Source organism: Pholis gunnellus, assembly GCF_910591455.1.
Source record: "Pholis gunnellus genome assembly, chromosome: 1".
Taxonomy (NCBI): Eukaryota; Metazoa; Chordata; class Actinopteri; order Perciformes; family Pholidae; genus Pholis; species Pholis gunnellus.
In genome coordinates this window covers 10,982,398-10,999,614 of record NC_136528.1, presented here as the reverse complement: position 1 = coordinate 10,999,614, position 17,217 = coordinate 10,982,398, and the positions used below count along the sequence as shown (strand labels likewise).

The 17,217-nt window shown below is 43.7% G+C and overlaps 1 protein-coding gene across 2 annotated transcripts in view; it reads right to left on the bottom strand.

Moving 5' to 3' along the window:
* The window catches only part of mpped2a (metallophosphoesterase domain containing 2a), a 59,583-nt gene that overhangs the window by 32,051 nt on the left and 10,315 nt on the right, over positions 1 to 17,217 (bottom strand). For both annotated transcript variants that reach the window (XM_079158703.1, XM_079158704.1), the window contains 2 exons: positions 6,902 to 7,083; positions 2,265 to 2,490 (listed from right to left, as the gene is read on the bottom strand). In XM_079158703.1, the coding sequence (XP_079014829.1) occupies positions 2,265 to 2,490; positions 6,902 to 7,083 (408 nt within the window). The remainder of the gene's footprint in view (positions 1 to 2,264; positions 2,491 to 6,901; positions 7,084 to 17,217) is intronic.

The window sequence follows — 17,217 nt, the reverse complement described above, 5'->3', positions numbered from 1 at the left end:
AGAAACCAACAAAGAAAAACAGCAAATCACAGTGAGAACGTTTTTGTTTATGTTACGATAACAAAAGGGATTTAGATCGTTGGACTAGTTAGGTCATCTGTCTTTGCTCATATACGCGTCTTAACATTTCTTACCCTCAGGTGTGCACAATAAACTACAGGTTATTAGCTTCCTTTTTAATGTGAAACTATCGGACATCTTATTGAGAAGCAGTTCATTATTGGTTATCGCATCGGCTGAAAACAAAATCCAGATATTTTCATCCGTACTTCAGACCACTTAAAGCAGATGTGTGATTGGATGAACTGGCCAGCAAGCTGGAAACCTAACATACGATTTGATTGTGTTTTAACAGCGGCCGAGCAGACCGCTGCAGCGTTTATCAGGTGGTGGTTACACGCTACGTTTCCTGAGTGATGCCGACGAGTCCCGGTGCTGCCGCGGCAGACCGCTGAGGGCTCGGAGGAGCTCGGCCACCCAGGCGGCGAGCTGGTGAGCTGTTGATGAAGTGAGGGGTCACTGCAAGGCTAAGTGAGACCTCACACCGGACAAGCAGGCCAGACCTCGGGACCACGATGGCATATGGGTGTGAAGGAGGTGAGGAAGCCGAAGCCGAGGAGGGGTGGGGGTGGCCAAGCTGTCCACTCCGCCTCTCACGAGACCCCCAGCTGTCACAACAGACACTTACCAGCCCTCACACTAAACACCCACCAGGGAGGGGGAGGGGGAGGGGAGCATCCTTCCTCTTTCAAACCGAAGGGTGGAGGAGAGGAAGGATGGAGGGGAGAAAAAAAAGAGCAGCTAATCTGTTCTTCCTGCTGCTGTGATGTCGGAGGAATGCTGGGATCTGATCCTCTGCCACTTCTGAAGTCAGGCTGCAAACCTGCTAATTATAGCCACTAAAAGGATGAAGGTGTGACCTAAATAGTTATTTTAAGTCTGGAGCAGACTTGTGAGAACCATTGCACACACAGAGAGGAAGAGAGAGAGAGCGAGAGCAGAGGGAGTCTCAGCAGGACGGAGGAAGTTTCAGCCTTGACCGTCGCAAGACAAAACACACGGGAGCAGAGCCGGCTGCAAGACGGTTCAAATACAGTCAGACAACAGCGGTCCAGACCGGACGACAGGACTTTCTTTCTATGGGACTGTAGGATCAGAGACGGCATCTCCAAGATGAGAATAAAGGATCTTTAGAAGCACATCTGTATTGGCTAACCCAGCATCAATCTAAGATCAATTCTGTAGAAAAACAATGCTGAATGATTCGTCAATTAATAGATTAGTTAGGCAATCAAAGTGGAACAAAATCCATTCTGAATTTGCTCATTGATTTATTCAGAAGAAATATGCTAATTTTAGCTTCATTGTGTTTCTCTCTCTCTTATATCTCTATATATAGATATAGAGAGATTTTCCAAGTTGCTTTCCCTTAAGGTTAAAAGTTAAGTTGCAGAAGTATCGTAGCCTTTTTTAAGATATTTATCTTATAGTAGGCAGCTGTAAAAGCCTCAACCTCTGTGCATCTGCGCAATAAAAAATAAAGCATTTTTGTGTGATATAGGTGTAAAAATACTGGATATTGGTGTTGCTTTTAAAATAAATACATGATCATATCTCTGGGAAACACTTTCTGCCAAACACTAAACCATTGTTATGTTCCTCATGCTCCAGAACGTACAGTCCATTTTGAAATGACACCACTTAAAAAAAAAGTAAGTTTTTGGCTTAATGAGAAGTTATACATCCATGAATGCAGCACAGATCTCAGCAGAGTTTTCTTCCATCGTGACTATGACTACTTTCTCTGCACAAACACCTCTCACTCCCACCTGCCTCTGTTTGTTGAACACAAGCTGCTTACACCATTCCCCGACCACCCCCCTTCTCTCTCTCTCTGCGTTCTTTCCACACCTGAGAGCCTATTGACAAGAGTGTCCCGGTACCACGCGTATCACTTAACCCCGTGTCAAAACACAGGTGTAACGTAAGCTCGGGGAGCAGGCGAGGGCCTGAGCTCATAAAGGAATGTGCGAGCTGGGAATAGCACCCTGCATGTAAGAGAGGCGCCTCGCTGAGAGGACAGAGTCACAGCAGGGAGGGCAGCTGGGAGACAGCCAAACACTGACAGAGGGGAGGGCACACCTTCACCTCGGGGACCCACAACACAATGAGACAGAAATTCGACTCAGCGGTTATGAAAGACCGAAAGCGATAAGAGAAGTTTTGGATGGAAAGCAAAAACAAAGGAAGGTCGGCGATCTTACCATGGCGCCCCGTATATCTGGAATCCCTTTATGGTGACGTCCGAGTCCTGCAGGTACACACAGTTTGTGAGGAGCGTCTGGACATTGTCAAAGTCCTCGGGTTTGAGTTTGGACACTGAGGGGAATCGGTAGTAATCCTGCTTGACCAGCTCGGCCATAAAGTCCTTATCAAAGGTCAGCTCGTGGTTGCCGGCGATCACCACCTTAAACTCGTACGGGAGGCCACCTGGAAGAGACAAGAGAGGATCTGGTGAGCTGAGGTCCCATATCCATGTATGTATCCACATACAGTATGTATCCACGTTAAGCTCTAGTCTGCATCTCTTTCTTTTCATACTTTGTTCGGCCCTTTGTTTGTCCTCGCTGACATTTTCTAATACCTCTGACCTGAAACAAACCAATCGCAGAGACTACAAAGCACATGAGGAACAGTCGCTCCACCAATATGTAGCTGATGAGGACATTTGACTGAAGTGATGAACAGAACTGAACTGAGGGTGTTGCAGTTACATAGTAGGAGTCTGGACTTCCAGGAAGACCAGCACATGAATTTACAAATGCTTGTTCACTAGTTTTGCATAAATCTTGTCCAGAAGTTGCAATAGCCGGTGTCCTTTACTTCAGTTACAGCTTCCTGTTAGGGATGCAGAACAGTATTTTATTATAAAATCAAATGGTCTTTTTCTACAGAAACAGCAGGTCGACCTAATATGTTCTACTAGCAGCATATAAACTCTCCTCAGTAGCTCCCTGAATGCCTAACCCAGAGCACAGATCACGACTGGAAAGAAAACTCAGATAAGTGGAGGAGAAAAAAAACCCTCAATTCAGACAGTCAGATAGGTTACAACCACAGCCGACGGCTCTGCTTGACCCCAGCAGGCCACCGTCCATCTCTGCAGACAGCGGGCGGCTGGAAAAAGCATGAACCTGAACTAAATGGAGAAGAACATCTATTACAATTCTCATCTCCTCATCTTTCAACTTCTGCGGTGCCCTTTTCGCTCTCCTCTGCCAGGTGATTTGTCCCGGTTCCCCTTCGCCATCAAGAAACTGACTCACTGCTTTATTCCAGCAGATTGAGCACTCAACGAAAGGCTCTGGCCTTCATCACCCCTCTGCTCCTTCTCTATATTTCTGCTTTTCTTCTCCTTTGATCTGGTTTTTAGGCTTCCTGTTGAAACGGTTCCTTCTGTCTTTTAAAGCCAGCTCTGTAGGTTCAGTTCACACTCATCATCAGGCTAATTTATGACTAGAGTTAACCAGCAGACCCCCAACGCAGGCAATATAATCTATAATGCTGTTCAACAACCCATTATGTAATAACACATTATGTAATAACTACATAAATACATCTTCACTTTATTATGTCATAACACCCGCATTTAGTAATAATCTGCTGCATTTTGTAATAAACAGTCTGAACGATTATGTTATAAATGTCTTCGCTTTTGTAATAAATTATAATCTAACATTATAACAACAATGTTCATTTTATGTATTCAAGCATGATTCATACAGACTCAAAATGAATTTCAGAAAATGTAATTAGAGTTGTGTAGACTCTTTCATTGGCTAAAACTACATCAAGTATGGTTCCTCTGGAAGGTTTAAGCTCCGTCAGCTGCTTCTTGTGTGTTGCAGGTGTAAAGTCATCATGGCGTCTGACTAAACAGAGCTGAATGTAGTTTGATTTAAAAGTTTATAGGTTGAGACTTCACATATCTTTAGCAGCTATATTTAAGGTTTCGTGGATTTTACAAAAACTGTACAAAAGTAAAATCCTTTACGTACGACATGGAGATCGACTGAAGGAAAAGTATTCTGCTCACCAACATTAGACCCGTTTTCATGAATCGCTCTGATCCGTTTGCTCCTCTGCTCTGTGTTGCTCTGGCCAGTAATAGAAGGTTATGACGCTTGCCAAAAGGAAAAATCGAATACAGAATCCAATAAAACTTATTTGTTAAATAAAAACGCTTTTACCTCATGAAAGTGAGAGAAATAAAAGGTGCAAATGCACTTCCCAATTTTGCAGCGGTCAAGTGCACAATTGGAAATAAAGATAATAGAAACCGAATAAAATAGAAATCCAATCAGGATACGCTGGTTCAAAGCAAATAGATAAAATAATTCCACCGCATCCGTCTTAAGTGTGTGTGAGAGAGTGAGCATGAGTGTGTGTGTGTGTGTGTGTGTGTGTGTGTTCTCTAATGCTGAAAATGAAAGAATCATGGTTCCCCGGTCCATAGGTTTCATTCCCGCTACTTTAAATTAGCTCTTGTCGCGTCTCAGGATCATAAATTCCAGTCTAACCTTATATGAGAGCGCCGTCTCTCAGTTCCCCCAGCACTCTAACTGGATCACACATCCATTCCCTCTCTCTCACACACACACACACACACTCTACCCAAAGCGAATCATCCTCTCCACCACCACCACGCAGGGAAAAGACGAGGGAAACATAATTACCATCAAACAACTCCATATCCATTACTCTACTGGGACTTTCTGCTGCTTTTTATTGCTGCCGTGAAACATCTTACAGAGGGCTGGTGGAGTGATACACCTCGATTTATTTCTTATTCGTCGCCCACGAATGGGTATGAAAGAGAAAATGAAAGCAGAACTACGTGTGCATAGAAATGTTTTGTCATACCTCTCAAGAAGGCAGATTTATATTTGTATAAAGATTTAAGAAGACAAAAGCACCAATTCAAAGTGTTTTTCACAATACGCCGGTAGAAACTAACTGTGCTAACAGCGCAAACAACGGCAACAGTGCTGACAGAGCTAACAGTGTTTACCCAGGTCTGTTTCTGTCTTCTATTCACATTGAGCCAGCATTTTGCATCACTGACGTTTTTTCAAAAAGCCTGAAGACGAGATTCAACCATTTCAGAGTGTGGACTGTACAACATCATTCCCTAAAACACGGATGTGAACCCTGGTTGTCGTATAAATGGTGTTTTAAAATGTGTCCGCAATTTGTGTGAACACAGCCTCACGTTTACACACAGCAAAGAAGTGGAAGAGCGGGTGGCGGCGAGTTTGACAGGATGTGCGTGAGGATCGAGATGGAAGCCATGTTTTAGGTAAATTCTGCTGAAATACGACTGAACATGCAGAGCATACTGACGGACAGCAGAGAAGTGGATTATGCTGCTGAAGCCGTTTGAGAAGTCTCTGCAGACCTCTGGATTTCTGAGTTTTGCTGTGAAAACTGGGTCAATGTTGGTATCCAACTGTAACTGCTGTGAATCCAGACTGACTGCAGCCGCTGTCGTCTTTGGAGAGGCCAAACTCTGACAGCTACCTTTCAACTCTGCAGGGGGGGGTGTCTGATACTCCAAACATAGATTTTGAGAGCAATGCCACTTTGAGCTAAGGGGTTTACTTTTTTTTAAAAATAAATCTAAAGTTTCTTACACTGATATAATGAAAAACACATCAGAATCCGTTTTCTTTTACACTTTTGACATTCTTGTAATTATTCACCATCTAGGTTCAAAAAGACACTAAGTAGTCGGCTGTTCATTACAAAGCAGCCTGTGTTTCGCTGTAACAGATAACTTTAATTACGAATGCACCATGCTAATCAAACTAGCTGGCTAGCTAGTGCCCGCTGATAACAGCACCCGGCCTCCTTCTTCAACTGCGCCACCCTCTTATCCAGAAATATGGTAATTTCTGGTTCTAAAAAGTAAATCGGCTACAGCCAAAATGTCGGACTTGATGCTTCAAACCCGCAATCTACAAACCAATGGATGACGTAACACTTATAAATATAGGGTGTAAGTTTTAAACGCATGTCTCTGCCTCCCAGCGGAAATTTGTCCACTTGCGTCTTTACATTTTCTTTACATGAAATCGTGATGACTCTAAAATTTGCTTTGTGTTCAGACTTTTAAGCGTCGCGCTCCTGTCGTTTTGTTTCACCTGCTGAGAGCTGATCAACTGGCAAAAACCCAAACGACTGAAGCATAGACAAAAGAATTCAAATGTGTTAAAACTTTACAGGCCAGTGCGATTGGGTGGCACTTATTGATTTATGCCCTCGGTGAGAAGGAAGGTCAGACAGTGCGTGTTTTTTTTTTTATGTGTGTGAAACATGACTACATTAGAGGGCCAAAAAATGCTTCAGCTCTCCCCTGGAGGGTCTAGAAAAGAAACACTTGCTGCTGGGACAGATAAAACACACACACACACACACACACACACACACACACACACACACACACACACACACACACACACACACACACACACACACACACACACACACACACACACACACACACACACACACACACACACACACACACACACACACACACACACACACACACAGCTCAGCGCTCCCACCCACAGCATACGGCCAGAGGGAGGGGTCAAAGGTTAACTGAGCCAGGGTGTTAGGTCAGAAGGGTTAAACTGGACACTTTAGCACAGCAGTTGTGAGTCAACAGTGGGGGGGTGGAACTCATTGTGTGGTCCAGCTCCTGGTTATACGAGCATCATGTCTCGTGCCTTTGCCCGTCCCTCTGTTCACGTGCGAGCTTCAGCCTGTCAGCTTTGTGCGAGTGTGAAAAACATGCGTGCGTCCGGATCAATGTGTGTCTTAAGCAGGTTAATACCTAGCCAGTCGTTGAACTTCTTAACCTCGGAGGGCAGGCCCAGCTCGGTGAAGTCGCCCGTGTGCAGCAGCACGTCGCCGTAGGGCATCTGGATGCCGTCTGTACGCGAGTGTGTGTCTGACACACACACAAACCTGGTGTGTCCTGCTGGCTTGGGATTGTCATAAGGAATGGGGTCCACCCTGAAAAGACAATGAAACAAAAGACACAATGAGTCCTAAACTCCACGTCATGATAAAATGTCACATTTACCTCCATAATGATACAGTAACCAAAGTATTCTGAAATTCATCAGCGGTGGTTTCTCAGTTCTGATATTATTCTTTTCATTAAATTATAGATTGGGTTCAGACGGGGAACTTTGCTGCATGGTATCGCCCCCCGTCTCACCCCATGTTGCGTTCAAATAAGGTTACATAACATACACTGAAAAAAAGAAAACTGTAATAAAACAGTAAATTATGCATCGATGGGTTGACATTTATAATGTCAGCTACTCCGTTTCACTGAACCCAATTCAGTTTGTTGTGTTTTGGCTCCCTCCCTCCAAAAAAGACGTGATGTTGTTCATTCTTTGTACGTACTGTACAACAGCTTCCACACACAACATAATCAATGATTTGCACTTTTATTGTGTTGAATAAACTGTTTTCAGGTCACTGCTAGATTTCTTTATGCTCTAATCTGTCCATCACCTGACCCAACAACAAGAGTCTCTTTTCACAACATGCTGCCCAATGCAAACTCCAGCAAATTTCAAGTTATGTTTGAGTTATGTCATTGTCCAAATAATATGAAAATGACACTGTGAAAAGAACTCAAACTGTAAACAATTGTGCTCTCCTTTTAAATGAAGTATAAATGTAAATTACTTTGTCTACTCAATCTACAAAGTTGCATTGTAATTATGATAATGAATTATAATTGTATCTTCAACTTCAGAAGCTGTCGACACAGTCTGTGAATATTTTCAGACCTTGACAGTTCTCTGTCTGCAAAAAGCATCTTTAGCCGTGGCGCTCTCATAATGCCTTCAATCTGAAAAAGCACCGTGCAAATTTTAAGAAACAGTGTCAACAGTCAAGTATGTTTGATTCCATGTTAACGTTATGCAATGTTCCACTTATTCATGAGACATCTGCCTTCGGTTTTATTTTGGAATTTTTAACATTATTTCTGTAAAAAAAGAGCTGCAATTCAAAGAAGGTGCCCTTTTTCCTCTTTGTGATATTTAAAAAAAAAGGTTCACTCGATCCAGAAGCATATTTTTAGGAAATGTATGCTAATTTCATACCAGATTGCAGAAGGGGCACAGCTGAAAACTGGAACCTTAAAAAGATCATTTGTTGTGAAAAATAAATTACACGGTCCACAGAATAATGCATGCAGCAGAGCAAAATGCATCTGGAAGAAAAGAAGAGACATTACAACGGTGAAAGATGTGGCAGTCTGGGCTGGCAAACAACCAGTGCTCGGGTTGATTTGTGCACACAAGGAGGGCAATGGCTGTTTTGTGGCATCAGATTGGCTAAAGAGACGGTGAATTAAGGCATGCCGTGTTCCTTTTATCCATTATCGGAAGGAAAAAACACTTAGACCCTAAGTCTGGCTGCAAAGAAAGCCTTTTATTCAGCCTTTTTGTTCGGTGTAAGTACGTCTGTTAAAAAGGAAGAAAAAAAACGTACTCTTTTCTGACTGAAAGGAAAGGGGGGGAGGGGGGGAGGGATCATCTTGTCTGTAATTGAAGTCTACTATGTGCAATCCTCCAGCACTCTGCCACCAGACCATTATTTCATTAGAAGGGATGTCACTCTGTCGAAAACATCAGACACATAATCAACGCTGCGATCTCCAATCTGACAAGCACACACACACACACACACACACACACAGTTAACTCGCATCTGTGCACAAACATGGCATAAAGACAGCTACAGAAGCAGATGAAATCAAAAAGGTTTCAGACGTCATTAACAGAGATGGAGAAAATGGGCAGCTCGGCACAAAAGAAAAACTTAGTGAAGGGGAGGCAACGTTGCATTTGAGCAGTCTTATTTTAGATGCAATTTTCCTGTTTTCCCATCTCTGTGAAATGTTGAGCAGAATATTAGATGGGAAAAAGGTTCACAAACAACCCGGAGTCTGTTGTTATGTTTTGGACAGTCATCCGCAAGGTTGTCTTAACGGTGGACAAGCTGGTCAACATCTGTAACGTGTCGCCACTCTATGTAGTTTCGATTAAGTACCCAAAGTGCCACAAAGCAGTCAAACTCACAGATTTACAACACCGACCAAAAATGCCAAATACAACCAGAGATATAAATAAATGGAAATCTGTAGTAACGGCACCGAAAAGTCAAACTGCTGCCGTCTCACTACGTATGCCGCCATATCAAACAATTCTTGTCTGTAGTCTAACCACCATTTGTCGTCACCATCTGTGACCGGTGGGGCAGCAGCTGCAAACTTGCTGGATGGCGAGGTCCCCCCCCCCCCCCCCCACCGGTGTGTCGGTTCAGCCTCTGCAAAACTGGATGGATTAGAAGCTGGAGGGGAAAAAAAGAGGCTGCTCAAACCCTTTACTCTGACATGCTAACAGATAACAGCAGCGCCTGAATAAATGCAGCACCGTCTTTCATTTGAATGAGGCCACTCTGTTGATACAGTGCCAACACAGAGGACTCCGGAAAAATAAATAGAATGCAGGTTGTAAAGTTGAACCGATTGCAAATGTTGCTGCGACACAATGTAACGTCATCCAGCGTTGGCCAATCACATATGTGCAACCACAACATCTTGGTGGATCGCTCAATCTGAACGGTGCCATTTTTCTTCAGTTTTCCTTGCAACTGTTGCAAAGAAAGATAAAAATCATTGCTGCCGTGATGACCTTCCAGAAATTATTATCTTCTAATAAGCCTTCAAACTGGATCCGTATCTCAAATCGGACATCCTGGATCCAGCGAGATTCTCTGTCACCCGAGCAGACCTGGACTCCATATCAAACCCAGTGGACAAAATGAAAAACTAGCTAGAGATAATGGTATTTACCATCAACAGTGTGCAGTAAACAATGCTCCCATATACACACAAACACATTAACGTAAGCCAGCAGAGCAGCACTATGCATCGCAGCGTAGCTGGTGATTCGATTTGGTGCCTGGATGTCGTGCAGCTTTACAGGATTCGACAGTTCTCGTCATGGAGGAAGGAAGGACGAACGCGGAACCACATGGGATGACAACACACACGTGCGCGCGCGCGCGCACACACACACACGCGCACACGCACACACACGCGCACGCGCGCACACACGGGTGCATATTAAGACAAAGCCGGGAGAAAAACAACCACCATCTCCTCCCCTCTCTTTTGAGATTTAATCCACCCTGAGAATGTAAGTAAATACCAGCAGCCCCCATCAATTAAGAGCAGGCCCGGGCCAAGAAACCTTCATGATAATGCTGCACAAGTCACACACACACGCACACACACAAAGAGAGAGAGAGGGCCCCTGTCTTTCCCGTTAACATACGACTGTATAACAATCCAGAGGTTCATTAGTAATGTATACAAGAGTTCAGGAGTTCAGCAGTGCAGCGTAAGCCTCTGATCTATTGTAAAGTGAGACAGTGAAAATGAAAAAGTCTTGTTGCGCTCCGGCAGCAGGTAAAAGAATATTCTCCAGTGACAGACTGAACTGTGTTAGCATGAAGGTTCGTGTTAACATGTCTGAGCTTCGGCGTGACATCAGAGGGAAGACGGCGGAGGGAAAAAAAAAAAAAAAAAAAAAAACGAGAGTGGGGGAGCAGCAGAAATGCTAATGCGCTAGAGGAGGGCAGGAGCACACTCTCAAATCCGCCCTGACATCGGAGCTGACACAAAACCGAGGTCTGTGGCTGCAGAGATATCTGCTCGATGAAGAGACGTCTGTGAGGGAAACCTCACTGCGTGAACTTCAACATTAGTCCCTTAAAAAAAAAATGTCCTTCTGCAACTTAACATTCATTTTCACTTAGCGCAGTGTTTCTCAAGCAGACACACAGTTGTTCTCCTACCTGTCATGCTTGTGTTGTGTTCTTAATTGCAAAATTCACAGATGACAGAAGATGTTCCACATTTGGGAATGAAAGCATTTTTCCTCTCTTAAAAAAGAAATAAACTCAAGCCAAATGGTTTTTTTCCTGAAAAAAAAACGTTAAGTTTCTTGGCTGTTTTCATATCCGACGTTCTCGTTTATCCAAATTCAAAGTACTTACATAGAACATGAATCACATGTGCACATTTAAAATATAAATACAAATGAAAGCCTGACAAGCTTGAGGTGCTTTGCTTTGAACATGCTTGCAGATAAGAAAACTACACAAGGAAAATGTGAATTATTGCTTACAGGTGTCATTTTTTGGAGGAGAATAAGAGGCGAGGGAAGTGGAAGTCAACGTGGGGGAGACAGACGGAGGGAAGGAGGCGTGCTCTCGGATGTCTGGAGGAGGATATTCAATTTGACTGAGCACACTTGGCTCCGTGGCCTTTTAAAAACACACACAAGCAAACAGGGTCAGAGTTCAGGCCGAGCTTGCTTCTTCAAACGTGACACTTAACTCGCAGCAGATAAGAAGGTCGCGGTCTGTGTCACTCTCCGAGTCGTCCGGCTCTTTAAGCGCGCCACATAATCGCTGTGATTGATTGCAACACTTCCTCTCGAGTCCTCACGCCGTCCAAAACAGGCCGAGGGTGTTTGCTGCGCGGCCAAAAAACTGCCAAAGCTCTTATCATACGTTTTAGAATTAGTTACATTTAAAGCCTGCTATCCATCACCGCGAGAGATAACTTCATGTATACCTCCAATGTGAAAAATAAAGACTTGACCGATCGTTACAGAAATAACTGCACCGTCTGTTTGTTGTCCAAACTATGTCCTATTATGAAGTATTTTGACAACTCGCCCACCTGAGTATATCTTTAAAACTTGCATCGTAAATGGTGTAATTCAGTGCATTTTCACCGAATGTATGGTCCGGGTTGTAGTAAAGAGTAATAGAAGACATTCAGCTTCATCATGGGATCTTAGTTATAATGGTAATAAAGCAAATTTCTAGAAGAGGATAAAAATCATATTTTTTTACTCCGTTTACTCTGAAGTGGTAATAAACAGGTTTACCTACAACTTGGTCAAAGTTGCTGGTGTCCGATGCTCCTGGAGGGACTTGATTGAGTTGGTTGTGTTATATTTTCGGTGCTACTGCCAAACCTTGAAACTTTGCAGATAAAGTAGCCATAGAACTCGTTGGCGTAGCCAGCGTGAAAAACGTCCAAACAGCTGGAATGTTTGTTTGTTGTCTCCCTCAGATATATGCAGTCTGGCAGGGTGCTGCTGACCCACGACGTCGTACGTGTAACGAGACGTAAAGAACTAAAAGAGCCTTAACCATGAAAACCAAGGAAAACAAGTATGTGGACGGGTGGGGGGGGGGGGGTTGTCAAAAACTTCTTTACTTGTAGATTACCATAGAATATTAAGGCCAGATTGATTAGAGTTCAGGTCGGCCCCCCTCAGTCCTGGCAGGGTTAATGGGGTCAACAATGGGGGTCAAGCTGCCCACTTGTCTCAGACAGGAACATGTCAATCACGGCCGGTCCGGGTCTCTGTCCATTTCATAGCTGCTGCAGAAGGATTAGCCTCCAGCTCCTCCTCCTCTCTCCTTCCTTCATTGTTAATGGGGTCGTCCTGCTAATGATTTCTCATCAATAAAGGCCACCAGTGAGGAGAGAGTCACCTAAAACCTCCAGGGGTCAAAGGGGAACTGTGGAAATGGACCGCTAATCAACTAAAGCTGACCTGTTCATACGTGACAAACGGGATCAAGACTTATACACTCGCTGGTGCAAAGGCTATCAGAAAGACAAAGCTCCAATAAAGCCGACTCTACAGCCAGCGAGTTTCTTCCGTGTGTGCAACTGCAACACAATAGATTTCATCCGCCGTAAATTGACAAATTCACACACACCACACGCAGCAGGATTAATCCTCCTCAAAATACCATCTGTTACCTGTGCAAGAAATGTCAGCTGATCACATTTAATGTTCGTTTAAAGTAAATATAAACTGCACTCCGCTCAGGTTTGACTGGAGGTGAGCTGCAGGTCATGAAAATTAAAATCATGAGCAAACAGAATTTCCATTGCCTTCAACTTGCTTCCTGAATTTTAAATACTTCTAAAATGAATGAGTTTTTTGGGTAAACAATCGAGATGCTTTAGAGGAGACTCTGTGATGAAAGTACCGTCTGGGAACTAAAATCACTTTTTAAATCAGTTAAATCTTTGAGTTGATGAACAGAACATTTAGCAACAATCGATGAATTGTTTAAGTCATCCATCCAGCGGATTGTCTTTGCTTATAGCAGCATTCTTTAATAAATCTTAATAAACTCAGCAGGGTGTGCTGTAACAAAGACAATTTCTACTCTCAGAGCAGTCTGTAGATGGACCTCTGCTCTTCACCGCTTCCTTGTCCAACTTCACAACAAAGACGGTCGGAGAACATTTGATGTTTGTGTGTCCACTACGCAACAGTAATAGGACATTTAAAAAGATAAATCTCAGCTGAACTGGAGACCAAGTAGTCACCGTTCCTCCACTGAGCTCACGTCGTCTTTATCGCTCTTTCAGGAGAAACATCAAAACACAATGCTCTCCATTTCTTCTGTCTATAACCTCTGCATCAGTTCCCCTCCCCCTATTGCAGACTCTCTCTCTCACACTCACACTCACACACACACACACACACACACACACACACACACACACACACACACACACACACACACACACACACACACACACACACACACACACACACACACACACACACACACACACACACAGCTCACTCATCCACGGTGAAATACCATTTCTCTGAGAGGAGCAGAGAGAGCGCCTCTCTTATCTTCTGCATTTCAGCTGTCTGCGCTAATTCAATAAACTTCAGAGGAACAAAATGAACACAGGAATAACGGAGAGGGAGGTGGTGATGGTGGTGTTGGGGGGTGGGGGTGGGGGTGGGGGGGGTGCTCAAGGGAGCAGAGAAAGAAGCAAAGGTGGGAGAAAGAAACAAGCAAACCCAACAGGAAAAAGAGGCAGAACAAGCAGAATGATGGAAATTCACAAGAAAAAAAGCAAGATTTTCTAAAATATTCAAATGATAATTGATTTTAAAGAATGCTGAATGATGGCTTCTTGCCTTAATGCCTCCTTCCTCTCTCTCTCTCCCTCTCTCTTTCCCCCTTTACTCCATTTGTTCAGGCGGGGTGCGTCCCCCCCCCCCCACACACACACATAATGGCCAAGTACGGCACACAAAGCCTGCGTTGGAATATCAGCACCGGAGAAACCTTCCGGCACTGCGCTGGGAAATAAATTGCTTCTGCTAATGCCCCTTTCATTACGACACAGCCTTTAATTGTGCTGCTGACAGTCCGCCTGGCTCCAGGGGTGATGGGAGGAAGGCTGAGGAGACGGGTAAGACGTGGCCCCCGGGGGCCGAAAAACAACCGGCAGATTGCTGGGAGAATAAACTAGTGGAGTAGTGTGAATGGACACATGGCTCACAGCAGAAAGTACAGATAACAAAAAAACAGACATGCCAGCTACAGTTTGAGGAAATGTGTACGGTTTATGTATCCAGGATGCTCAGCTTATGTGAAGATCCATTTAAGGACTTGAAAACAGGAAAGATAATCCTACTTTTAGAAGATATTTACACATTAGGATTAGGTGTTGAACCTCAATACTGTTTTGGTATCTATAAATAAAAACTCTTTGTAGGTATCTCAGCTAGCGACTAACGTCTGTTCAGATTCATAATCTTTTTAACTCATCTCTGGGCTGCTTTATTTAGGCAAAGTTCCTGTTTAAAACAACATGAGGTTTCTTTTGTTAAATGAAAGAAAGGAATGATTGTATACCTAAAACAAATGATTCAGTGAAGAGTATAACACCGACCAATAAAAGCATTAAGTTGCTGCTTCTGTTAAAACAGAAGAACGACAACAATGTAAAAAAACAACGCTCCGTCTCCCTTCTCACTGACTCACAGGACAAATCTAACCACTTGTCTTAGTGTCTGAAGGTAGAGACGGACGCATTTGGCGATTTCTGAACAAAAAGTATCACAAGCAAAACAGTGATTACCGGTAAAGGCAAACTAAGCGCCATTTCCTCAACTGCATAAACGTGCAGGACGTGTCACGTTGAGAAGTTGCAGGCTCGGGCGGCGCCGCCTCCATTTCATGTCAAGAGGGGAGTGACATCATCAGGAGATCGGGCCCTGCGATGCCAGGCTCCGAAAATCTCAAAGACATCAAAAGAGCTTCAATCTCAAAAAACAGCAGACCTGTCCTATGTCAACTGTCACTTAACCCCCCACCCAAACCCCACCCCAACCCCACCAACTCCACCAGCAGCACCGTCCCGCCGGGCTCTAGTAGCAGGTCAGGGGTGGAGAGGGAACTTAATCAAGGGTTCTCCAGTTACAAAAGCCCCTCCACTCCTGACAAACAAAAAGGCCACAAAAAAAAAATGGGACTGGCTCTTTGTTCTCAGGAGATCTGAAGCCTGACTGCTGCTCCTCCTCCTCCTCAAACGGAAATAAATGGAACAAAAGTAAAAATGAGGCCACACCATTAATCGGAAACTCTCGCCTTTTGATTCATAATCATCGATTTCCTGACAACAGTTGCATTGTGGTACATCAATAGCCTGATAACCGGCGGGAATTTAGACATTGTGTCCGTGTTAGATGTTTCCTGCTTTGAAAAAGGGGATTGAGGAGTTCTCAGTTGGCTCGGTTGACATCCCAACAACGTCATTTCAAGTCCACACGGTAGCAGTTGTTAGGTTGAATTTAAAAAAGGATAGTTTGTAGCAGTGGATGTTTTGAAGCAGGGTTGTGTGTACTTTAACTTCAGAATGTATGACCTACAGTAGATGGCGGTTTGGAGAAGCAGGCAGGAGTACCAGCACAAGAGCAAAGTAATGCAAAACGTATCTGGGCCAACTAAAAGAAATAAATACAAATGAATATCAGAAAGTGTACGCTATATTTAGAATATGTTTGCCGCTTCATCTTGCTGTCAGGCAGCCCTTTAGGAGCGGACGCCGTTATCAAAGCTCTCTTCAAAGCCACCAGACCCCATTCACAAAAAGGGTAACTTTATCTTACAGAACACAGGAGTTGCTGGTCTATCGCTGCCTCGCTCTGTAGGTTTGTGTTATTGTGCGACTTTGGTGAATCCGATCTAAGAGACCAAAATAACACAATAACGCAAACTAACCGAGCAAAGCAGCGGCTGTCCAGGAGCTCCCGTGCTCTGCGAGGTACAATTAGCACTTCTGTCAGTGGAGGCTTATGGCTTTGAAGAGAGCATAGAAAGCGGCTTTATTTGCCCGCCGGTACGGGCTGTCGGACGGCAAGGTAAAATAGTGAAAATGTTCCAAATATAGCATGCACTTAAACCCATATTGATCGACCGCCGCCTACTGTACGTTACACACAGACTATAGATAAGCAACTCAAACAACCTCTCTTCAAAATATCTTCACGATCCCTTTTCTGTTTGTTATTTTGATCAAGGAAACACGTTGATTTTAAAGTTATTAAGTCGACCTACATAGTTCATCCGTCTCATATATATCGGTGGAGCAGATTCTGGTCCTGGTTGAGTCTCGGTTGTTTTTGGAATCAATGAAAAAAAAAAAAAAAAGAAATCGGGAAGAGATTTAAAGGTCTGGAATAAGGCTGGAAGAACAAGTGTTTCCATTACAAGTGACCGATCAGAACCATGTAACCAACGCAAACCTCACACAAAGAATCTGTGGAAACCATCATCTGGAGACACTTTCTACCAGACGACCACAAACAAGAACAGACACTGGATGGAGTTCACCTTCAGGCTGTAGCTGCGCCACAAACTAATAAAATAACTGGATTGTAACAATTACAGTGAAGCAGTAACAGTGGAAACCTTTTGACTTTGAGAAAACACGGCAAATGAAAAGTAGAAACAAACGTTTGGACTCAACAGTTATGTTCCTCAAAAACAAGACAAATATGCTTTTTATAGTTGTGATGACAATATTTAGGAAGTGAAAGGAGTGGAAACACAGCAAAACAAGCGCTTCACTACAAAAACGGTCAAAACAACAAAACATGAAGCAAACACTGATCCACTTGAAAGGGAGGAACATTTAGTGTTTGTATCTAAAGATCTATTACCGCTGGAGGAGAGAGAAAAACTGTGACACTTCTGATGTGT